The sequence below is a fragment of the Oncorhynchus masou genome, chromosome 32 (genome assembly GCF_036934945.1).
Source record: "Oncorhynchus masou masou isolate Uvic2021 chromosome 32, UVic_Omas_1.1, whole genome shotgun sequence".
Lineage (NCBI taxonomy): Eukaryota > Metazoa > Chordata > Actinopteri > Salmoniformes > Salmonidae > Oncorhynchus > Oncorhynchus masou.
The window spans coordinates 56200409-56223656 of record NC_088243.1 but is presented as its reverse complement, the minus strand read 5'-3'; the positions used below and the strand labels follow the sequence as shown (position 1 = coordinate 56223656).

At 44.6% G+C, this 23248-nt stretch overlaps 1 protein-coding gene across 1 annotated transcript in view; it reads right to left on the bottom strand.

The window, feature by feature from the left end:
* LOC135526261 (dedicator of cytokinesis protein 2-like) overlaps window positions 1–23248 on the bottom strand; it is a 152075-nt gene that overhangs the window by 15234 nt on the left and 113593 nt on the right. The window contains exons 27-40 of the mRNA XM_064954456.1: window positions 13422–13520; window positions 13176–13270; window positions 9496–9574; window positions 9133–9233; window positions 8980–9038; window positions 8609–8757; window positions 8393–8478; window positions 8109–8265; window positions 6853–6893; window positions 3181–3271; window positions 2553–2663; window positions 2236–2325; window positions 735–839; window positions 328–469 (exon numbers count right to left, since the gene is read on the bottom strand). Coding sequence (XP_064810528.1) covers window positions 328–469; window positions 735–839; window positions 2236–2325; window positions 2553–2663; window positions 3181–3271; window positions 6853–6893; window positions 8109–8265; window positions 8393–8478; window positions 8609–8757; window positions 8980–9038; window positions 9133–9233; window positions 9496–9574; window positions 13176–13270; window positions 13422–13520 — 1405 coding nt within the window. The remainder of the gene's footprint in view (window positions 1–327; window positions 470–734; window positions 840–2235; window positions 2326–2552; window positions 2664–3180; window positions 3272–6852; window positions 6894–8108; window positions 8266–8392; window positions 8479–8608; window positions 8758–8979; window positions 9039–9132; window positions 9234–9495; window positions 9575–13175; window positions 13271–13421; window positions 13521–23248) is intronic.

The window sequence follows — 23248 nt, the reverse complement described above, 5'->3', positions numbered from 1 at the left end:
CGTTCTTGTCTCTTGTATCTGTGTCGTGTCTGTGCGTTGCTCGTGTTTTCTTGTTTTGTGTTACGTTACGTTTATTTCAGTAAAACACTCACTTCCTGAACTTGCTTCCTGACTCTCAGAGCACATCGTTACACTAACAGTTTGTGGGCTCCGTTTGTCACCGTTATAGTGCAAGGAACGTATTGTTTAGTGTTGTGTAGTGGCTTTGCTGGCAGGCATCCCACCTTTTTTTGTTTTGCTGCCCCACCAAGATTTACGTGCTAAAATCGCATCTGTGTGCATGTGTGTAGGTGTGTGTGTACATTGTGTGTGTGTACATAAGGATACACTGCAAAGGGGAGAGTCTGACATCGTCTCCAGGCATGGTGGTGATATTGAGACGGACAGCGCTGGGGAACTGACTCATCAACTGGTTCTGGAAGTCTTCTCTACGCTCGTACTCCTTCCCCCGGTGGATAAACACCTTGTTCTGAGGTTATAAACAGTTATACACAGTCATAAGGTGGTTATGAACAGTCATAAACACTACATAAGACTGCATTATTTTTTTTATTTTTTTTTTGGGATGTTGATATTGCTTCCTCTTGTGGATTGACAATCTGTTGTTTACTTCGTAAGTGCAATAAACCATTATTGACCTCCCCATAATCATGTAGATATAAGCTCTTTCACATTTCATTTGGAGCTAAAACTAGACATTGTGAATACAAGGTTAGGCAGATGCTTAGACATACCCTGAGGAAGGGAGGGTAACCCTGTCCATAGTAGCCCACAGCAAAGTAGTCTGGCTTGGGCCTCAGGATCGTCATAATGTTCTCATAGAACCTAGCCTGCTGCTTCTGCAGAGAGAGGGGGAGGTGGGGGGGTAGAGAGGTATAGGAAAGAGGGAGAGAGAGAGAGAGGATGTTGGGGGAGATAGAGGTAGTAGGGGTGGGAGAGATAGAGGTGGGAGAGAGGGTTAGGGGGTAGGGTGGAGAGAGGAAGAGAAACAGACAGACAGAGAATGTGTGGGAGAAACAGACAGACAGAGAGTGTGTGGGAGAAACAGACAGACAGAGAGTGTGTGGGAGAAACAGACAGACAGAGAGTGTGTGGGAGAAACAGACAGAGAGTGTGTGGGAGAAACAGACAGACAGAGAGTGTGTGGGAGAAACAGACAGACAGAGAGTGTGTGGGAGAAACAGACAGACAGAGAGTGTGTGGGAGAAACAGACAGACAGAGAGTGTGTGGGAGAAACAGACAGACAGAGAGTGTGTGGGAGAAACAGACAGACAGAGAATGTGTGGGAGAAACAGACAGACAGAGAGTGTGTGGGAGAAACAGACAGACAGAGAGTGTGTGGGAGAAACAGACAGACAGAGAGTGTGTGGGAGAAACAGACAGACAGAGAGTGTGTGGGAGAAACAGACAGACAGAGAGTGTGTGGGAGAAACAGACAGACAGAGAGTGTGTGGGAGAAACAGACAGACAGAGAGTGTGTGGGAGAAACAGACAGAGAGTGTGTGGGAGAAACAGACAGACAGAGAGTGTGTGGGAGAAACAGACAGACAGAGAGTGTGTGGGAGAAACAGACAGACAGAGAGTGTGTGGGAGAAACAGACAGACAGAGAGTGTGTGGGAGAAACAGACAGACAGAGAGTGTGTGGGAGAAACAGACAGACAGAGAGTGTGGGGAGAAACAGACAGACAGAGAGTGTGTGGGAGAAACAGACAGACAGAGAGTGTGTGGGAGAAACAGACAGACAGAGAGTGTGTGGGAGAAACAGACAGACAGAGAGTGTGTGGGAGAAACAGACAGACAGAGAGTGTGTGGGAGAAACGGACAGACAGAGGAAGATAGAGACAGGATAAAGCTACAGCAAGACAAATGACACACCCAGCAAAGTCTTGCTTTTCAACTCTGAAATACCGGAGAAAAGATAAAAGGACAGAATCTATCATATTTATTGCGCAACGACAAATTTCAGAGGAGTGAAGTGAGACTCTTGGGAGGCGAGAGAGGAGAAAAACGACGAGAGGGGAAGCGGAGGAGAGGAGTGTATTGAACAGTCACTCAAAATGTGATGTACTTTCGGGCTGAAGGAGAGGAGAAGTCAAGAGAAAGCGAGAAGAGTGGAGGAGAGTTCTCGGGGGTCCCTGTGAAGGGTGTTAGAAATCAAGAAGAAACGCTATAATGAAAGCAGCTTGCCGACAAAACATCCATATGCGGAATAGGACGCAACAGTGTGTCTTACCAGACTCTGGCTGAGCAGCTCGTATTCAAACACTTCCATCTCGTACTGGTCAGCCCGCTCCTTACACAGAGTTATAGCTTCCTCCCACATCTACACAACCCAGAGAGACGAACGATTACCGACACACACCCATGGAGAGAAGAGAGGTTCTACGAGATAACCAACTCCAACACTTCTACAGAGAGCAGAGACGTACGTAACACATCAAGATCACCGACTCCGCAACAGAGAGCACAGAGACCGTGTCCAACTTCAATGCATCTATCCATCCAGCCAAGACACTATACAGAATCAAGATACCCGACTCTGCTCCTGACCTTGCCCTTGTCGAAGTACCCGATGATGGTTTCGTAGAGATTCTCCTTCTGCTGGCGCTGGGTCTGACAGCTACGCACCTCAAACTGGGGACTGCACTGGTCCTCTGACCACTGCGAGGGGAAGACGGTGGTGTGGGGATGGAGGGAGGGATGGAGGGGTGGAGAGATAAAGAAATAGAGGGGGCAGAGATGAAACAATCAGAGCGGAAGGACATGCTATAAACAGGACTGGAGTGGATGGTCAGGGGGTCGGAGCATAGTTCTATAAATATTTTGTAGACTGCAAATTGACCGCAAGAAGCTCAGATATACAGCGGTTCTTCCTTCAAAAGTTGCGGCGAACTGCAGCACAGCTTGCAGGGTGCGGCTGAATTCTATGGCACGTTATTTAAGTGTCAGCCATTGTCGCCAGAATGTATCACAATATGCCACTGTCTACCACAAAAGGTCGCGGCATAAAGCTCTAAACTTTTAAAAGGAAGAACCACTGTAGCATTTGACAAACACAGAATAATTTAAACATTGACTACACTGAGAAACATTAACATATGCCTCTTATATTAATAGTGTGTGTGTGCGTGTGTGTTCGTGGGTGGGTGTGTGCACGCGCGTGTCTGTTTATGTGTACCTTGAGCAGGCGAGAGTGAAGCAACAGGGTGTATGCAGCCTCTGTGTAGTTTTCCACAGCCATGTGAAGGTCTCTCAGCTTGTAGAGGTATCTGTAACACACACACACACACACACACACACACACACACACACACACACACACACACACACACACACACACACACACACACACACACACACACACACACACACACACACACACACACACATGGGTTAATGCACATCAAACTGTAATGTATACCATTGTCCACTAGATGGCAGGGTTGCCTAGACAACTCAGTGAGTTGACCAACATTCTGTGATACACGGAGCCAATCTGTTATGTGATTGTGATGGCTTGACCTGTACACATCACAGTCTGACGTGAACACTGTGGAACTTAGTGGGCAGAACTTTATTGTGTCCGAGTCTGCCCTCGCTTGCCTTAACGCTCGCTCTCCCTTTCACCTCTCTCTCTCTTTCTATTTATCTTAATTTTTTCTGTTCTCTCTGCCCTCTCTTTTCCTCTTATTTCTCTCTCTCTCTCTCTCTGCCCTCTCTTTTCCTCTTATTTCTCTCTGTCTCTCTCTGCCTCTTATTTCTCTCTGTTCTGTGTCTCTCTCTCTGTCTCTCTGCCCTGTCTCCTCTTATTTCCTCTCTTTTGTCTCCCTCTCTCTCTATCTGTGTCTCTCTCTGCCCTCTCTTTTCCTCTTATTTCTCTCTCCCTCTCTCTGTGTCTCTGTCTCTCTCTGCCCTCTCTTTTCCTCTTATTTCTCTCTCTCTCTCTGTGTGTCTCTCTCTGCCCTCTCTTTTCCTCGTATTTCTCTCTCTCTGTGTCTCTCTCTCTTCCCTCTCTTTTCCTCTTATTTCTCTCTCTCTCTGCCCTCTCTTTTCTCTCTCTCTCTCTGCCCTCTCTTTTCCTCTTATTTCTCTCTCCCTCTCTCTGTCTCTCTCTCTGTGTCTCTCTCTGCCCTCTCTTTTCCTCTTATTTCTCTCTGTCTCTCTGTGTATCTTTGGATGTGTCTCTCTCTATGTGTGTCTCTTTCTGTGTGTCTCTCTCTCTGTGTGTCTCTCTATGTGTGTGTCTCTCTCTGTGTGTGTCTCTCTGTGTGTGTCTCTCTCTCTCTGTCTCTCTCTGTGTGTCTCTCTCTGTGTGTGTCTCTGTGTGTGTCTCTCTGTGTGTGTCTCTCTCTGCGTCTCTCTCTCTCAGTGTCTCTCTGTGTGTGTCTCTCTCTGTGTGTGTCTCTCTCTGTGTCTCTCTGTGTGTGTCTCTCTCTGTCTCTGTTATTTCTAACCCTCCCTGTCACCCATTCTCAGCAGATACATTGGTACCTTTTTCAGATTCTGTCAAATGTGACATTTTAAGGGTTTTTAACATTCTAGGTTTCCAACAGAGAAAAGCTGTGTATCTTTGACTACCTTAACTTTCATTTCCTCCTACATCTGTTTAACACATTCACGAAGAATTCAGACCCCTTGAATTTTTCCACAATTTGTTACATTACAGCCTTATTCAAATATGGAATAAATGGTTTCTTCCCTCACCCATCTACACACAATACCCCATACTGACAAAGCAAAAGCAGGTTTTTACAGATTTTTGCAAATTTATACACCCCCTCCCCCTTCCATTTACATAAGTATTCAGACACTTTACTCAGTACTTTGTTTAAGCACCTTTGGCAGTGTTTACAGCCTAGAGTCTTCTTGGGTATGACGCTAGAAGCTTGGCACACCTGTATTTAGGAAGTTTCTCCCATTCTTCTCTACAGATCCTCTCAAGCTCTGTTAGGTTGGATGGGGAGCGTCACTGCACAGCTATTTTCCAGTCTCTCCAGAGATGTTTGATCGGGTTCAAATCCGTGCTCTGGCTGGGCCCCTCAAGGACATTCAGAGACTTGTCCTGAAGCCACTCCTGCGTTGTTTTGGCTGTGTGCTTAGGTTCGTTGTCCTGTTGGAAGGTAAAACTTCACCCCAGTCTGAGGTATTGAGTGCTTTGGAGCAGGTTTTCATCAAGGATCTCTCTGTACTTTGCTCTGTTCATCTTTCTCTCTATCCTGACTAGTCTCCCAGGCCCTGCCACTGAAAAACATCCCCACAGCATGATTCTACCACCAATTGGTTTCACAAGAGGGATGGTGACAGGTTTCATCCTCTTTGGCCTTCAATCTCTTTGGCCTTTCATCAGATCAGAGAATCTTGTTTCTCATGGTCTGGGAGTCTTTCGGTGCCTTTTGGCAAACTCCAAGCGGGTTGTCATGTACCTTTGGCTGTCCTTCTGGAAGGTTCTCCCATCTCCACAGAGGTATTCTGGAGCTTTGTCAGATTGATTATCGGGTTCTTGGTCACCTTCCTGACCAAGGCCCTTCTCCTCAAATTGCTCAGTTTGGCAGGGCGGCCAGTCTTGGTGATTCCAAACTTCTTCCATTTAAGAATGATGGAGGCCACTGTGTTCTTGGGGACCTTCAATACTGTAGACAGATCTGTGCCTCGACACAATCCTGTGTTGGACCTCTACGGGCAATTTCTTCGACCTCATGGCTTGGATTTTGCTCTGACATGCGTCAGAGTGTGTGTCTTTCCAAATCATATCCAATCAACTGAATTTACCACAGGTGGACTCCAATCAAGCTGTGCATACATCTCAAGGATGATCAATGGAAACAGGATGCACCTCACCTCAATGTCAAGTCTCATAGCAAAGGGTCTGAATACTTATGTAAATAAGGTATTTCTGTTTTTTTTATACATTTGCAAAAATGTCTAAAAACATTGTTTTGACTTTGTCATTATGGGGTATTGTGTGTAGATTGATGAGGGAAAAATACATTCAAGGCTGTAATGTAAAGAAAATGTTTCAAAGGGAAGGGGTCTGAATACTTTCCGAATGCTTTCGAGTACATTCCTCCTTTTGGAATACGCCTTCCTCTTTATCATCTCCTCTTTGAGTTGTTTGATTAACCTCTCTCCTCTCACTTTCTGTCTCTCTCTGTCCTTCACTTTCTCACAATCTCTCCCATCTCCCCCCACTCTCCCTCCATCCCTCTTTCAGTTCAATACACCTCACACTCCCTATTTACATCATTCTCTTTCTCCATCTCTCTCCCCCTCTCTCTCTCGCTCCCTCTCCATCTCTCTCTCCCCCTCTCTCTCTCGCTCCCTCTCTCTCGCTCTCTCTTTCTCACTCACTCAATCCCTCCCCCTCCCTCTCTCTCCTCCCCCTCTTTCTCTCTCCCACTCAGTCTCTCTCTCCCTCTCTCCATCCTCCCTCTCTCTCTCTCTCCTAAAATGAGTGCACATGTTGCTGTGAGTGGAGGGCCTGATCCTCTGGATTTTTTACATTAATTCAGCAGGATTGAGATAATCCCTTGTCAGATTATACACACACACACACACACACACACACACACACACACACACACACACACACACACACACACACACACACACACACACACGGTCACATTTTCGCCCTCACCCAGTGAGTAATCCACTGTTATACACGGTCTAACCAGCTCGTGTAGCCTGCCCAGTCCAACATCACGGGTAGTCATACATATACAGAAACACTCTATACCCAAACTCTCTAACGTTTTAAATAATATATGAAAGTAGAGTGGTTGTGTAACTAGAGTTATGAAACCTATCTACAATTGAAATGACAACGTGTTATTGTTGCATAAAGTGTCACCTGATGTACATCCCTTCACGGTTGATGTCCTTGTAGAAATTCTGCAAAACAACAGAGAGGAGTGTGAGACTTTGCTTGTTAGCGTGGACATGTGTGTGGGGAGAGAGTGTGTGTGTGTGTGTGTCTCATCACCAGCACACACACACACACACACACATGACGAACGCACACACACACCACGTTTCTTCTCTTGTGCTCACTTACTGAGAATAACACTCAAGGCAGAACACACACATCTCCAGCGTACGTCCCCATCTAAAACACTCGGATAATCTCTGCATCCCACTGATGTCTGAAGGACTATATAAAGTATCAAACTCCGAAGAAAGATCATTCATCATTTAGAGTCAGTAGCATAAGCTAATGATGTGTGCAGCTAGCATGCATGTCTGAGTGATCCAGATGCAGCCCGAGGATCTGTGTGTTAGCTAAAGCATGCTAATGTCAGTTAGCCTGAGCTAGTGAAGATTGGCTTGCATATTGCATAGCATGCTAACGTCGTTAGACTGAGGTAGGGATGATTAGCTTGCATATTGCATAGCATGCTAATGTCAGTTAGCATGAGGTAAGGATGATTAGCTTGCGTGTAGCATAGCATGCTAATGTTAGCTAGCCGGAGGTAAGGATATTTAGCTCTCAAAACAGCGCGTCATGAAAAGGAATGGCTAATGCATAGCCATAGGGGGGCTGAATAGGCCTAACTGTGCTTTACAGCTGTGTTACTGACAGACAGACAGCCCCATGTGACTGCTATAGTGTCACAGTATAATACAGTAACACAACAACGGCAGGCTAGTGATGCTTCTGAGACCCATCTTATCTTTTACTGATCTGGGATTTTATATTTAGTCTAACAGATGCGGTTACTGGATGTTGTAGAAGACGAAGGTTCCAATGTATTACTATTTTTAGAATGTATTAGAACATGGTCATAATTAGTTGGATGTTACTTAGTGGCTGGTGATGCCATGGTAATGGCTACACGGCTACACTGTTGATTGGCATGGAATTGATTGTCAGATGATATACAGAGCAACAGATTGGTTTATTGTTGGGCAGAAGGGTGTAGTTTTGTGCTGAAAGTGAAACTGCAACTCAAGGTTGATTTGCTCGAGGTGGCTGATGACACATGAAACACGAAGGTGTGTGTACAGCAGTTGACGCAACACCGTGCTCATCGCCGCGACACCAGATACGCTGATGAAAGATGCAGCAGTCTGCCCAATGTGGATCTTCCTGTCGTGGGCGGAGCGTACCAGCAGATTGACGGTGCAGCTCATGCGGTTGTTGCGGCTGTCGTCGCTCATCACCGTGCGGTAGTCAAGGAGACGCACCAGGAGTCCCTTCACCAATTCAACGAAGTGCTCGACCTCTGGCCTTAACAAGGGATGCTCCACAGCACACTCCAACAGTCTGACAAACACACACACACACGGACACACACACGCACACACACGTAAGCCAGTACGTATAAGGTTACAGTATAAGGTTATAGATATTGCCTGTGATGTGGATATTGGTATTGATGAAAGACACCCACATGGTTTCCAGTAGCTCCATGTATCTCTCATCTCCTCCTCCTCCCTCCACCTCATGATCCAGCTTCAGAATGATCTCATTCTCAAACTACAGACAGACAGAGGGAGAGAAGCGATAGAGAATGGGTAAGCCTCTTGGGAAGCTGTAAAAGTCTGGGTGTGTGTGCGCACGCATGCGTGTGTGGTTGTGTGTGTGTGTGTGTGTGCCACTGTCCCACCTTTTGGAAGTGCGCGGAGAGTTTGTGTTCACACTGCATCATGTCGAAGAAGATGGGGATGGTGGCTCGTCTCAGCTCCTCCTCAGGAATCAGAGTCATCTCCAGGATAGGACCCACCATCCCAGGGATAAAACAGATCTTATTCCCACCTACACACGCGCACACACGCGCACACACACGCACACGCACGCACGCACGCACGCACGCACGCACGCACGCACACACACACACACACACACACACACACACACACACACACACACACACACACACACACACACACACACACACACACACACACACAGTCTCAGAGTCTGTAACACCCACATGTATACATTCGCACGCAAACACACACGCACACACACAATTACCCAGTTTGTACCACATGTCCCGTATGGCAAAACCGATGAGTCTCCTCATGTCTCCATACCTGAAGATAAAAACAAATCAGCTTTGTTTTAGTACATTACTCGTTAATATTGCCAGAGGAGAAACAAAAGAGAAATGGTTTAAATTGAATTCACTTTGCCAGGATCTTGTTCCTCTTGGTTGGAGAAAAGTGCTGCAGTTGCAATGACTCTTGGGTAATGAATGCCACAGCCAAATGGAAGTAATTATTCCACAACTACAGAGAGAAGAGAGGGATCAAAATAATGAGAATGTGTGTGTGTGTGTGTGTGTGTGTGTGTGTGTGTGTGTGTGTGTGTGTGTGTGTGTGTGTGTGTGTGTGTGTGTGTGTGTGTGTGTGTGTGTGTGTGTGTGAGTGAGTGAGTGAGTGAGTGAGTGAGTGAGTGAGTGAGTGAGTGAGAGAGAGAATGAGTGTGGAGTGTTCACTTTCATAATTTTCACACATACAAACACAAAAACTCACACATACACACACTGACCTGCACTTCAAAGTCATTGTTGTTGAGGAATTTGAGGTTCATGGTGTCAGCGTAGGTGTTGATGGCTCTGAGGAACACCCTGACGGAGACACAGTGTACAGTTTATGAGATGACAGCATGATATCTATCTATACCTATATACTGTATCAATGTTCTATATCTATCTCTACCTATATACTGTATCAATGTTCTATCTCAATGTTCTATATCTATCTCTACCGATATACTGTATCAATGTTCTATATCTATATCTGTCTCTACCTATATACTGTATCAATGTTCTATATCTATCTCTACCTATATACTGTACCAATGTTCTATCTCAATGTTCTATATCTATCTCTACCTATATACTGTATCAATGTTCTATCTCAATGTTCTATATCTATCTCTACCTATATACTGTATCAATGTTCTATCTCAATTTTCTTTATCTATCTCTACCTATATACTGTATCAATGTTCTATCTCAATGTTCTATATCTATCTCCACCTATATACTGTATCAATGTTCTGTCTCAATGTTCTACCTATATTCTGTATCAATGTTCTATCTCAATGTTCTATATCTATCTCTACCAATATACTGTATCAATGTTAACTGTATTGATATGTTATCATTATACATGCCATCTGCTATCTATATCAATTGGACCTGATACGAATATTCATGTAAATGATATCAATAATACAATTTTGACACAGTATCCATATATACGGATATCCATATAGCGTGAGCAGGTACTGATAATAGTAATTATTAAAATAATTCCAATTGTTATGTAAAGGGACTAAACTATTTTACCATATTTAACTTTATCTAAGTTTAAAAAGTGAAGTTCAAGTAAACTAGCTGACTATCTTCCCTTTCTGTTCCAGGTACAATCTATATTTTTAATCCTGTAAAAGAACTGATTGCTCCCTCCATCAGACCTCTCTATCGTTTCTCTCTAGGAAACACTCTATTTCCTCATCCTTCCCTTATTAACCCGTGTCCACTCATCCTTATCTTCTCTCTCTCCATCTATCTCTTTATCTCTCTCGCCCTCTCTCTCTCTCCCTGCACTGTGCTATCGGACATATCCTTGGCCTATGGAAATCTCTCTGTCTCTCTCACCCCCCCCCCCCCCCATCTGTATCTCAGGGCTAGTATCATGGTGTGTTATCTAAGGCCTTGTCTGGTCTCATAGGATAAACAGTCCCTTACAGCCTAGGGACATGACAAATCCTGTAGAAGCTACAGTCCACAACAACAACACATCTGCTCACCGTGGACTTCATGTAACAGAATGGAATATCAGTTGCATATTTGAAACTTTTTTTGAGGAAATATCTTAAAACGTTGGTCCAGCGAACCCTGTTGTTAATGAGACAACGTCGGCCTTCAGCCCAGTTCAGATACAACGGCTGACACGAGGCAAGGCAAAATGAAACTAGCTACTTTTAGAACGTTGTGTTGTACAGCAGCTGACTAAAGACAAGGCATTTAGATCACGGAGACTAGGCATGCGGTTGAGACAGTTTCCACGGTAACGGGGAATCTTTACATTGACGTGATGAAACTTTGAAACCAAGCTGCCACTGCCCATAGCAACGTGTTGCAGCAAACGATTGTCATGAAATACATGCAGCAGAAACAGGGTACACTTTTGTGTCTGTGCAGCAAAATAACTAGCTACAGTAGCTCTCTTCTTGGCTAGCTAACTGGTTGCTTGGCTGAACACAGAACGTTAGCGTAACGGTCTCTGATTGGCTAAACGGGTCCATCTCGATCACAAGACCTTAGCTAAAGGTTTTACATGCCGAATCTTGGAAACTCCGATTGACGACATGAGATGTTCTAAAACTAGACTGTTCAGATCAAACTAACTTTGTTCTAAAACTCCTTATGACCGCTGTGTCTCATCTTATGTATCTGAACTGGGATTTAGGATGTAAATCCCAGTTCTACCCTCTCCCACCTATGTGAGACTGCTGTTCATTGACTACAGCCCGGCATTCAACAGCATAGTGCCCTCCAAGCTCAGCACTAAGCTCAGGATCCTGGGACTAAACACCTCGCTCTGCAACTGGATCCTGGACTTTCTGACGTGCCGCCCCCAGGTGGTGAGGGTAGGCAACAGCACATCCGCCATGCTGACACTCAACACGGGGGACCCTCAGGGGTGCGTGTTTAGTCCCCTCCTGTACTCACTGATCAGCCACGACTGCAACACCATCATTAAGTTTACTGATGACACGACGGTGGTAGGCCTGATAACCGTCGACGATGAAACAGCCTATAGGGAGGAGGTCAGTGATACCAACTTTTCCCTCAACGTCAACAAAACAAAGGAGCTGATCATGGACTACATTGAAACGGAGGGCCGAGCTCGCCCCCTACCACATCGACGGGGCTGTAGTGGAGCTGGTCGTGAGCTTCAAGTTCCTCGGTGTCCACATCACTAAGCAATTAACATGGTCCACACACACCAACACAGTTGTGAAGAAGGCACGACAACGCCTCTTCCCCGTAAGGAGGCTGAAAAGATTGACTGGCTGCTTCACCTATTGGTAGGGCAACTGCTTGGCATCCGACCGCAAGGCGCTACAGGGGGTGGTGTGGAGGGCCCTGCCATCCAGAACCTCTAAACCATGTGGTATCAGAGAAAGGCACAGAAAATTGCCAAAGACCCCAGCCATTCAAGCCATAGACTGTGCACTCTGAAACCGCTTGGCAAGCTGCACCAGACCAAAAGGCTTCCGGAACAGCTTTTAGCCCCAAGTCATAAGACTGCTGAACAGTTAATCAAATGATTCTATTTGCATTGACCTTTTTTTTTGCACTGGCTCTCATACACCGACTCTATGTACACTCACTGTACTCTACCCACACACTCACACATACTTACACTGACACACACACACACATACTTACACTGACACTCCAATACACACACACACACACACACACACACACACACACACACACACACACACACACACACACACACACACACACACACACACACACACACACACACACACACACACACTGTTCTTTATTCTGTAACTATTAAAAAAAATTGTTGCTAATTCTTACTTTTTAACTCTGCATTGTTGGGAAAGGGCTCGTAAGTCAGCATTTCACGGTAAAGTCTACTATAACTGTTGTATTTAGCACATGTGACAAATAAATTTGATTTGACTTGATTACCATTGACCTACCGCTACTTGATTGCATCAACATGATCCAGTATGCGAGAGCACTAGTCTGTACCCAGCTACTGGTCATTTGAGTCAGAAAATGGCACTCCAAGCTTTATACTGAAACACCAAATATCTTCCTAACACCCCAGCAATACAAATCAGAGAGTACACTAGAATGTGAGAATGTTCTTATTATTTTGTTTTGATGTTCATTATCCATCTGCTTAGTGCTCCTTAGCTGTGTCTCCAGCTTCTACGCTATATTGCTCCTCTACACTACAGTTGTTTGTACAGTCTCCGTTCTGCACCGTAATCACAATGTTACCATCGTCAGAAATAAGTCGGATTTGTGAGACTACATCTGGTGTCAGAGACATCTTGTGTGTGTGTGTGTGAGTATGCGTGTGTGTGTGTGTGTGTGTATGTGTGCGTTCGTGTGTGTGTGTGTATGTGTGCATTCGTGCGTGCATGTGTTTGTGTGTGTGCAGTACCTGTTCTGCACCATGATCATGGCCATCCAGTCTGAGGGGTAGACGTGCTTCCCAATCAGTTCCTTGAACAGTAGGAACGTCTCCATCAGAAAGTCCTGCAACAACACAGAGAGTGTGTGAGTGTGGCTGTGTGGATTTAAGCAGGCATGCATGCGTGCTTGTGTGTGTGTATGTGTGCATGCTTGTGTACATTTGTGTGTGTGTGCATGTGTGCGTGTGCGTGCAACTATGTGTGTGATGTCTCACCACTAGGTCGGTGGTGCTTGAGAAGGTCTCTAGGTAGCAAGAATAGTGGCTGTCATCCATCTGACTCAGAGTGGCCGTCATACAGGCCACCACCCTGGACTGAGAGAGAGAGAGAGAGAGAGAGAGAGAGAGAGAGAGAGAGAGAGAGATGAATTATACATCCACTGTCAGTCTGTCACGCCCTGGCCATAGTTTACTTTCTATGTTTTGATTGGTCAGGGTGTGATCTGAGTGGGCATTCTATGTTGAATGTCTTGTTTGTCTATTTCTGTGTTTGGCCTGATATGGTTCTCAATCAGGGGCAGGTGTTAGTCATTGTCTCTGATTGGGAACCATATTTAGGTAGCCTGGGTTTCACTGTGCGTTTGTGGGTGATTGTTCCTGCCTCTGTGTTTTGCACCAGATAGGGCTGTTTCGGTTTTCGTAGGTTTGTTATTTTGTTAGTTTATCGTGTATAGTTTCCGTATTAAATAAAATGAATGACAACTACGCTGCATTTTGGTCCGCTCCTCCTTCCCACAACGAAAGTCGTGACACAGTCAGCATTAATCATGACTTAAACACGACCAAAAGTATGTAGACACCTGCTCGTCGAACATCTCATTCCAAAAACATGGAGATTAATATGGAGTTGGTCCCCCCTCTGCTGCGACAACAGCCTCCACTATTCTGGGAAGGCTTTCCACTAGATGTGGGAACATTGCTGCGGGGACTTGATTCCATTCACCCGCAAGAGCATTAGTGAGGTCGGGCACTGATTTTGGGCGATTAGGCCTGGGTTGCAGTCGGTGTTCCAATTCATTCCAAAGGTCTTCGATGGGGTTGAGGTCAGGGCTCTGTGCAGGCCAGTCACGTTCTTCCACACCGATCTTGACAAACCATTTCTGTATGGACCTCACTTTCATGCTGAAACAGTAAAGGGCCTTCCCCAAAGTTGGAAGCACAGAATAGTCTAGTATGTCATTGTATGCTGTAGCGTTAAGATTTCCCTTCACTGGACCTAAGGGGCCTAGCCCGAACCATGAAAAAAAGCCCCAGACCATTATTCCTCCACCAAACTTTACAGTTGCCACTATGCATTCAGGCAGGTGACGTTTTCCTGGCATCCGTCAGACCCAAATTTGCCCGTCGCTGAAGCGCATCTAGGTAGAAACAAAAGAAGATGTATCCCCAAAAACAAACACAAAGTGATATGTGGTATTGGAACGTTTAGCTGGAAGGATCAAACTAATAGGAATGTTTAACAGCAACATAATTCTCCTATCTCCAATTTAAGATGGGTCTTACCACTGGGCAAAAACTGGTTGAATCAACATTGTTTCCACGTAATTTCCACCAAATAATTCAATGTGACGACATTGAATCAACTTGGGAAACTGATTGGATTTGCAAAAAGTAATCAACGTAATTGGAATTTTGTATTTTTCAAACCAAACGCTTAACTTAAATCCAATGACATGGTGAATCTTTTGGTTGGTTTGAATTTCGAATTCACGTTAGTGGACAACTCAACCAAATGTAAATCAAAACCTAGACGTTGAACCGACGTCTGTGCGCAGTGGGTTGCTGTGATGAGGCTGCACATAAAGGGTTAAACTCTCCACCCCACAATCACATCAGAGAGAGGAGAGGAGCAAGGACAGGAAAACCCCCCCGATCATTCCTCAATCACTCCCTCTTCCAACCCCCATCTCGCTCTCTTCAGTTACCCTTCCTCCTCCTCATATGTCCGTCTCTCCCCGGTCCTCTCATCCTCTTTTCTCCCTCTGTCACTGTACCATCCTGCTTTCTAGACACATCTGCTCACCTCTTCTATTTCAAATGTCATATTATGTCTGTATACAGTGTTGTAGTGATGTGCAAATAGTTAAAGTACAAAAGGGAAAATAAATAAGTATGGGTTGTATTTACAATGGTTGTTCACTGGTTGCCCTTTTCTTGTGGCAACATGTCACAAATCTTGCCGCTGTGGTGGCACACTGTGGTATTTCACCCAATAGATAGGGGAGTTTATCAACATTTGATTGGTTTTCATATTCTTTGTGGGTCTGTGTAATCTGAGGGAAATATGTGTCTCTAATGTGGTCATACATTTGGCAGGAGGTTAGGAAGTGCAGCTCAGTTTCCACTTCATTTTGTGGGCAGTGTGCACAAAGCCTGACTTCTATTGAGAGCCAGGTCGGCCTTCGGCGGCCTTTCTCAATAGCAAGGCTATGGTCACTTCTCTCTCTTTCCCTCTCTCTCTCTCTCTCAGCATACAGTTCCCTCAGAAAGTATTCAGACCCCTTGTCTTTGTTTACATTTTATGACGTTACAGCTTTATTCTAAAATGAATTAAATCTACACACAATACCCCAAACACTTTTTTGGTACCCTTCCCCAGATCTGTGCCTTCACACAGTCCTGTCTCTGAGCTCTACGGACAACTCCTTCGACCTCATGGCTTGGTTTTTGCTCTGACATGCACTGTCAACTGTGGGACCTTTATATAGACAGGTGTGTGCCTTTCCAAATCATGTCCAATCAATTGAATTTACCACAGGTGGGACTCCAATCAAGTTGTAGAAACATCTCAAGGATGATCAATGGAAACAGGATGCACCTGAGCTCAATTTCGTGTCTCATAGCAAAGTGTCTGAATATTATTTGTAAATAAGGTATTTCTGTTTTTTGTTTTTTAACACATTTGCAAAAAACCTTTATGGGATAATGTGTGATGATTGCTGAGGATTCGTATTTATTTAATCAATTTTAGAATAAGGCTGTAACGTAACAAAATGTAACAAAACGTATATATATACATATATACCTGTCTCTATGTATCTGTCTTTATGTCAATCTCTGGTTGGTAGTGACGGAGTGGGATAGGATGGGGACTGAAAGATGAGAGAGGGGGAGCGAAGGAGTGATAGATGATGGATGATATTTTCAGATGGAGAGATAAAAAAAATGGGAATGTGTGTGTGTGTGCACTTGCATGCATGCACAAACACATACACACATATAAAACCGCAAACATACCTCAGGAGGTTGGTGGGACTTTAATTTGGGAGAACGGTCTTGTGGTAATGGCTGGAGCGGAATTGTTGTGGAATGGTAAAAAAGGTTAAAATTTTTTTTAAATGGTATCAAATACATCGAACACACGGTTTCCAGGTGCTCGACGCCATTCCATTTACTCCACTCCAGCCATTATTATGAGCCGTTCTCCCCTTAGCAGCCTCCTGTGGAACACACACACACACACACGCAAACACATTTATATTCCACTCCTGAAAGCACATTGTTCTCTCTCATATCTCAGCCAGATCACTCAAGATTGACTTTGAAATTGGATGTCTGTCCATGTCCTGAGGACATCGGGAAATGCCTTCAAAAACTAGGGTGAACAGTAAACGCTTTTATCATCAAATAGGCTTGGGTTTTCCTAGGGTGTTGTAGAAGGGGGCGGTGGGTGAGCGTAATCCGATGACTCCGGATCCAAAGGTTGTTTGTTCAATCCCAGTGGTAAACACTCATTTAAAATCTAACCCAAACCTTAATCCCATGACTCCGGTTCCGAAGGTCACGCATTCCATCCCAGAGGTAGACACAATTATTATATTTTTTTTTACCCTATCCCAAACCTTAAACGTTAATTTAACCATTCGGAATAACACTATCTAAAACCTTCAATCTTAACATCTAAATTTGACGTTTGGAGAAATGTGGATAAACGTACGACTCTGAAGCCAAATTGGTAAAACCGTGAGATGAAACGCCTGGAGGGCTACCCTCTAGCAATCACCACGGGAGCATTGTCTCTGACATACACACACACACACACACACACACACACACACACAGGCACGCACACACACACACACACACACTCACGCACGCACGTACACACACACACACACAAAGCCTAATCATTGTGACACACCCAAAAAATGCAGGCACACAATCAGACCAGCCAGGTTGCTCCAGATCCACTGCGAAATTGGACATCCGTCGAGGTAAGCATGATGTCAGGATATGGCGTCAATCCTGGCCACCAGGGGCAACGGTGAACGCTAATACATTCAGGTGAGCTAGTCTGTATTAAATTTACACTACCGGTCAAAGGTTTTAGAACACCTACTCAACTCATTCATTCAACTCATTTTCTTTATTTTTTCATATTTTCTACATTGTAGAATAACAGTGAAGATGACTCTGGCGCTGGGCGGTGTACCAGTATTGATTCACGGACCCGTTTGGGTTTTTACTTTACCTTCTGCAACGGTATTTGAATGTTTGGTTCGTTAAATGTGATATAGTTTGCAAATCAAAACCATGAAATAACACATATGGAATCATGTAGTAACCAAAAAAATTCACCAATTTGTGTTAAACAAATCAAAATATATTTGAGATTTGAGATTTTTCAAATAGCCACCCTTTGCATTGATGAAAGCTTTGCACACTCTTGGCATTCTCTCACAAAGACACGGCAGTTGGAACCAGAGATCTCCAATTTGGACTTTATAAAAAATGAAAAGCTGAAATGCCTTGAGTCAATAAGTATTTCACCACTTTGTTCTGACAAGTTGAACAAGTTCAAGAGTACAATTTGTCACAGAATAAGTTGCATGGACTCAGTATTTGTGCAATAGTAGTGTTTAACAAGATTTTCTGACTACCTCATCTCTGTAACCCACACTTACAATTATCTGTAAGGTCCATCAGTCAGGCAGTACATTTCAAACACAAATTCAACCACAAAGACAAGGGACGTGTTCCTATGCCTCGCAAAGAAGGGCACGTATTGGTAGATGGGTAAAACAAAGAGCAGACATTGAATATCCCTTTGAGCATGGAGAAGTTATTGATTACACGCTGGGTGGTGTGTCAATACACTCAGTCACTACAGAGATACAGACCTCCTTCCTAACTCAGTTGGGGAAAATCCAACACAGAACATCACAGAGTACCACACTTCATACATGTTATGGGTATGCTTGTAATCGTTAAGGACTGGGGAGTTTTTCAGGATAAAAAAGAAACGGAATGGAGTTAAGCACAGGCACAATACCAGAGGAAAACCTGGTTCCACAAGACAATGGAAGGCCAAATCTACACTGGATTTGCTTACCAAGAATACAGTGAATGTTCTTAAATGGCCGAGTTACAGTTGGCAAAATCTATGGCAAGATCAGAAAATGATTGTCTAGAAATGATCAACAACCAATCTGGCAGAACTTGAAGAATTTTGAAAATGAGGAATAAGTCAATGGCTATGAATACTGTAGATACGGCCAGCAAGATAGTTAGCTAAGGTTAGCATGCTAACCAGCTACACTGACAGCTGTCAGTTCACTATTTGTTGATTTTTCTCCACTCTGCGCGGAAATCACCGCGTCGTTCTATCCCACCCCAATTCGTGAATATGTATAAGTGGCCTGCGTCATTCTTCGGAGGTGGAACGTTAACGAGCACTTACGCTCTAGGGCAGGAATTATGTTGAAATAGGGGTGGCATCACCCACTGATGGGGGCCTTTAACCATTCAGAATTAATGCCGAGAAATGTGACGTCTGATTCTGCAGTGAGACTGTGAGAGTGTGTTGATTCAGACACACAAACTCAGACACGTTGACACACACACACACACGTACACATTCAGACACACAGAGACAGACACACACACATTCAGTCACACAAAAAATGCAGGCACACATTTCGACACACACACACACACACACACACACACACACACACACACACACACACACACACACACACACACACACACACACACTGAGACGGCGTCTCTGTGGGTAATGTTGGTTACATAAAGCTTTAATTAGGAAGTGATATTTCAGCTCTGTGAGCAACGTGCTGCTTATCCCTCTATCTCTCCCTGGTAGAACATGACACCAGACACCCTGTCAAGATCCAACCTCTTTCATCTCCTCTCCTCGTTTCTTCCATTGCGCCACCCCTCCCCACCCCTCCTCTGTCTGAACTGAAACAAAGTTTGTGTGCTCTGTGTGTTTACTGTGACACTGCTGCCAACCCGAATGCTTGATGTATCCGGCACATAAGTGCGCACGCACAAACACACATATACATGCACATACACACTTATACATGCACAAACACATGTATACATGCACATACACACTTATACATGCACAAACACACGTATACATGCACAAACACACGTATACATGCACATACACACTTATACATGCACATACACACGTATACATGCACATACACACGTATACATGCACAGACACACGTATACATGCACAAACACACTTATACATGCACAAACACACGTATACATGCACAAACACACTTATACATGCACAAACACACTTATACATGCACAAACACACATATACATGCACAAACACACTTATACATGCACAAACACACTTATACATGCACATACACACGTATACATGCACATACACACGTATACATGCACAGACACACATATACATGCACAAACACACTTATACATGCACAAACACACGTATACATGCACAAACACACTTATACATGCACAGACACACTTATACATGCACAAACACACATATACATGCACAGACACACTTATACATGCACAAACAAAAAAAAGACACAAATAACTGCAAGCACGCATTCACACACCGAACTGCAAACAACCAAACAAATCCTCCCCAAGAGTCAACTTCAAACACTCAGCTCAACTTCTAGAGCTCTCCCTCTCTCTCTCTCTCTTTCTTTCTGTCCTTCTCCCTCTCTGACAGTGTTCAAGTGAGAACGGCTGATTACTAATAGGATTATCAACAGGGTAGACTACACACACACACACACACACACACACACACACACACACACACACACACACACACATGAAGACACAGACGCAAACGTAACGGAGGCAGTGCGGGAGCACAAACAAGCAAGTAGTGAGTTCACTACATATTGTCGGTCTATCCTAGATAGAGTAGGTGTGTGTGTGTGGGGGGGGGGTTGGGGCCAGCAGTTCATTGGCTTACTTCCCTGTAATTGGTAGTCTCTGAGAAATTAACACAGTCCTCAATCTCTTTACTCACCCTCTGAAACACACACACACACACACACACACACACACACACACACACACACACACACACACACACACACACACACACACACACACACACACACACACACACACACACACACACACACACACACACACACACGAGCTCTAGTCCTGTCCAGGATCTTATGTAACTGCCAAGAGATTATTGAAAAAGCAGGACACAGATGCTCGGCTGGGGATTTTGCTCCCTCCTCTCTTTCTCATTCTCTTTCTCTCCATTCATCCGTCTGTCTCCATCCCCCCTTACCCCCTTTCTCTTTCATAGAACTAAAATCAAAGACAGATTTCAGCAGGACAGCAGCCAGGTTCGCTCAAGATCCATTTAGAAATCCGACATCGGTCAGGAGATGCCTTCAAAACCGGCAATTAGGGTCAACGGTGAGCTCTTTTACCATCAAGTAGACTTGGGTTTCGCCAGGGCGCTGTGAACAAGAGTGGCGGATGGGCATAAGCCACGAGCTCCGGCTCCGAGGCTCGCGTGTATAATATAAAGTGTTAGGCACTTGTTTTATTTAAATAAATAATGCAGCCCTCTCCTAAACCTTACCCCTTAACTTTAACCTTAGAGTTGTTTTTGTTTGAAACCTATACCAAACCTTAACGCTAAACTTAACCTATCGGAATCGGTGCCTAAACTTAACTAGCCGCAAAGCGCCGGCGACAGCAGCAGCCGCAGCAGGAGGAGCATCCCAGCGTGTCCAAAACATCAACAAACTGGATGAACTAGTAACCGGAAGGTTGCAAGTTCAAATCCCCGAGCTGACAAGGTACAAATCTGTCGTTCTGCCCCTGAACAGGCAGATAACTCACTGTTCCTAGGCCGTCATTGAAAATAAGAAGTTGTTCTTAACTGACTTGCCTGGTTAAAAAAAGGTTAAAAAAACACGGGCAAACGTCGGAATCTGAAGTCCATTTGGTGAGTTCTTGTTGAAGGACAGAACATTCATCTACAGGATTTTGTCAGTAGAGAATAACGCATCTCAAGAAAAACAGATCCACACAAAATAATACAATAACACCGACAGGCAGACAGACAGGCAGACAGAGAAACAGACAGGAGACATGAATGCAGAGACCGAGACAAATGTGTGCACAAAGAGAGAGAGAGACACACACAAATGTTATTTTAGACTGACAGTCATGCACCGAGATATGCAATCAACCACACCGCAGGACAGAAGAGGCCCTTCTTGTCATTCAATTATCTCTGCCACATTCTCTCTTTTTTCTCTCCTCTCTCCCTCACCTGGGTTTTTGTTGAATGAAAGAGGATGGGGGAGAGTTAGAGAGGGATAGAGAGAGAGAGAGAGAGAGAGAGAGAGAGAGAGAGAGAGAGAGAGAGAGAGAGAGAGAGAGGGTTTGAGAGAGGCAGGCAGGATAGGAGCAGTGTAGTCAGCTGGTATGTTTGCATGTCAGAGAGTACTGATTAGACAGATCAATGACTTCACAGCTCAACGTCTCTCCGTTGGGCACAAAGAGGTCTATCAAGCCCTTTTTCTAACAACCCCGGCTAATGCCCTGAGATACTTAGCGAGGGAAGGAGGAAGGGAGTGATGGATGGGCGGGGAAGGGAGGGGGGAATAAGGTAACGACAGGGAGAGAGTCTGAGATGAGGGAAATGGGAATAGAATTTAGACACATTAGCCTGACCCCTAAAATGACACCCCTCGTCTCCACTCCTCCTTACCTCCTCCCTCCCTCTTTCCCTCGGTCCTCGTCTTGCAGTAATGTGCTCCTTTTCCCATCACAACATCCTCCAAAATCAAATTACAGAGAGCTTAGAGAGAGAAAACACGCCTCGCCCTCCTCGCCGTGCAGGATGTGCGTGTGTGTGTGTTGGTCTACGTGTAAGATTCCTCTCGCACACAACATAAAGGCGTATGGCAATTATTGTGCATTGGGGGTGGTGGTGAATAGAAATGTTTCAACTTTTTTATTTATTTAACCTTGATTTTGACAGGGGAAGTCATACTGAGACGAGTGTCTCTATTATATGTGAGTCCTGCGTTAGTACAGCAAACACATACAATATACACAATTACAAAACATAGTAAGAGTAAACAGACACATTTATCGACATAGAGGTTCATTGCTCTGAACTGACCAGGGGGGACCAGAACATATCATTTCAGAGAGCTCTGTAAGTTGTTCCACATAAAGGGCCCCCCGAAAAAAAACAAAAGCAGCGTTACCCAACTCTGTGGAGACCGAAGGGGCCTCCAGTGTTATTGTTTTAATAATTTACCTTTATTTAACTACGCAAGTCAGTTAAAAACTCATTCTTATTTACAACCCCGGCCAAATCCTAACCCGAACAACGCTGGGCCAATTATGCGCCATCCTATGGGACTCCCAATCACGGCCGGTTGCAATACAGCCTGGAATCAAACCAGGGTCTGTAGTGATGCCTCTAGCGCTGAGATGCAGCTCCTTAGACGTCTGTGCCACTCCAAGCTTGAGACCGGGTTTCGTCATTTGTGAGTCTAAGTTGAATGAATGAAGATAGATACATAGGAAGTTTCTACACGAGTGCTTTGCAGATAAACACAAGAAAATGCTACTCTCTCCTTACGTACAAAGACGCCCAGCCCACTTCTTGATACAAAACACAATGGTGAGTTCTACAATGGAAAACAGCATGTAGTGGCTTAAGTGTAGATGCTGCTGCATGCAGATAGATAATATCACCATAATATCACCATCACCTAAAATAGCCTGGACAA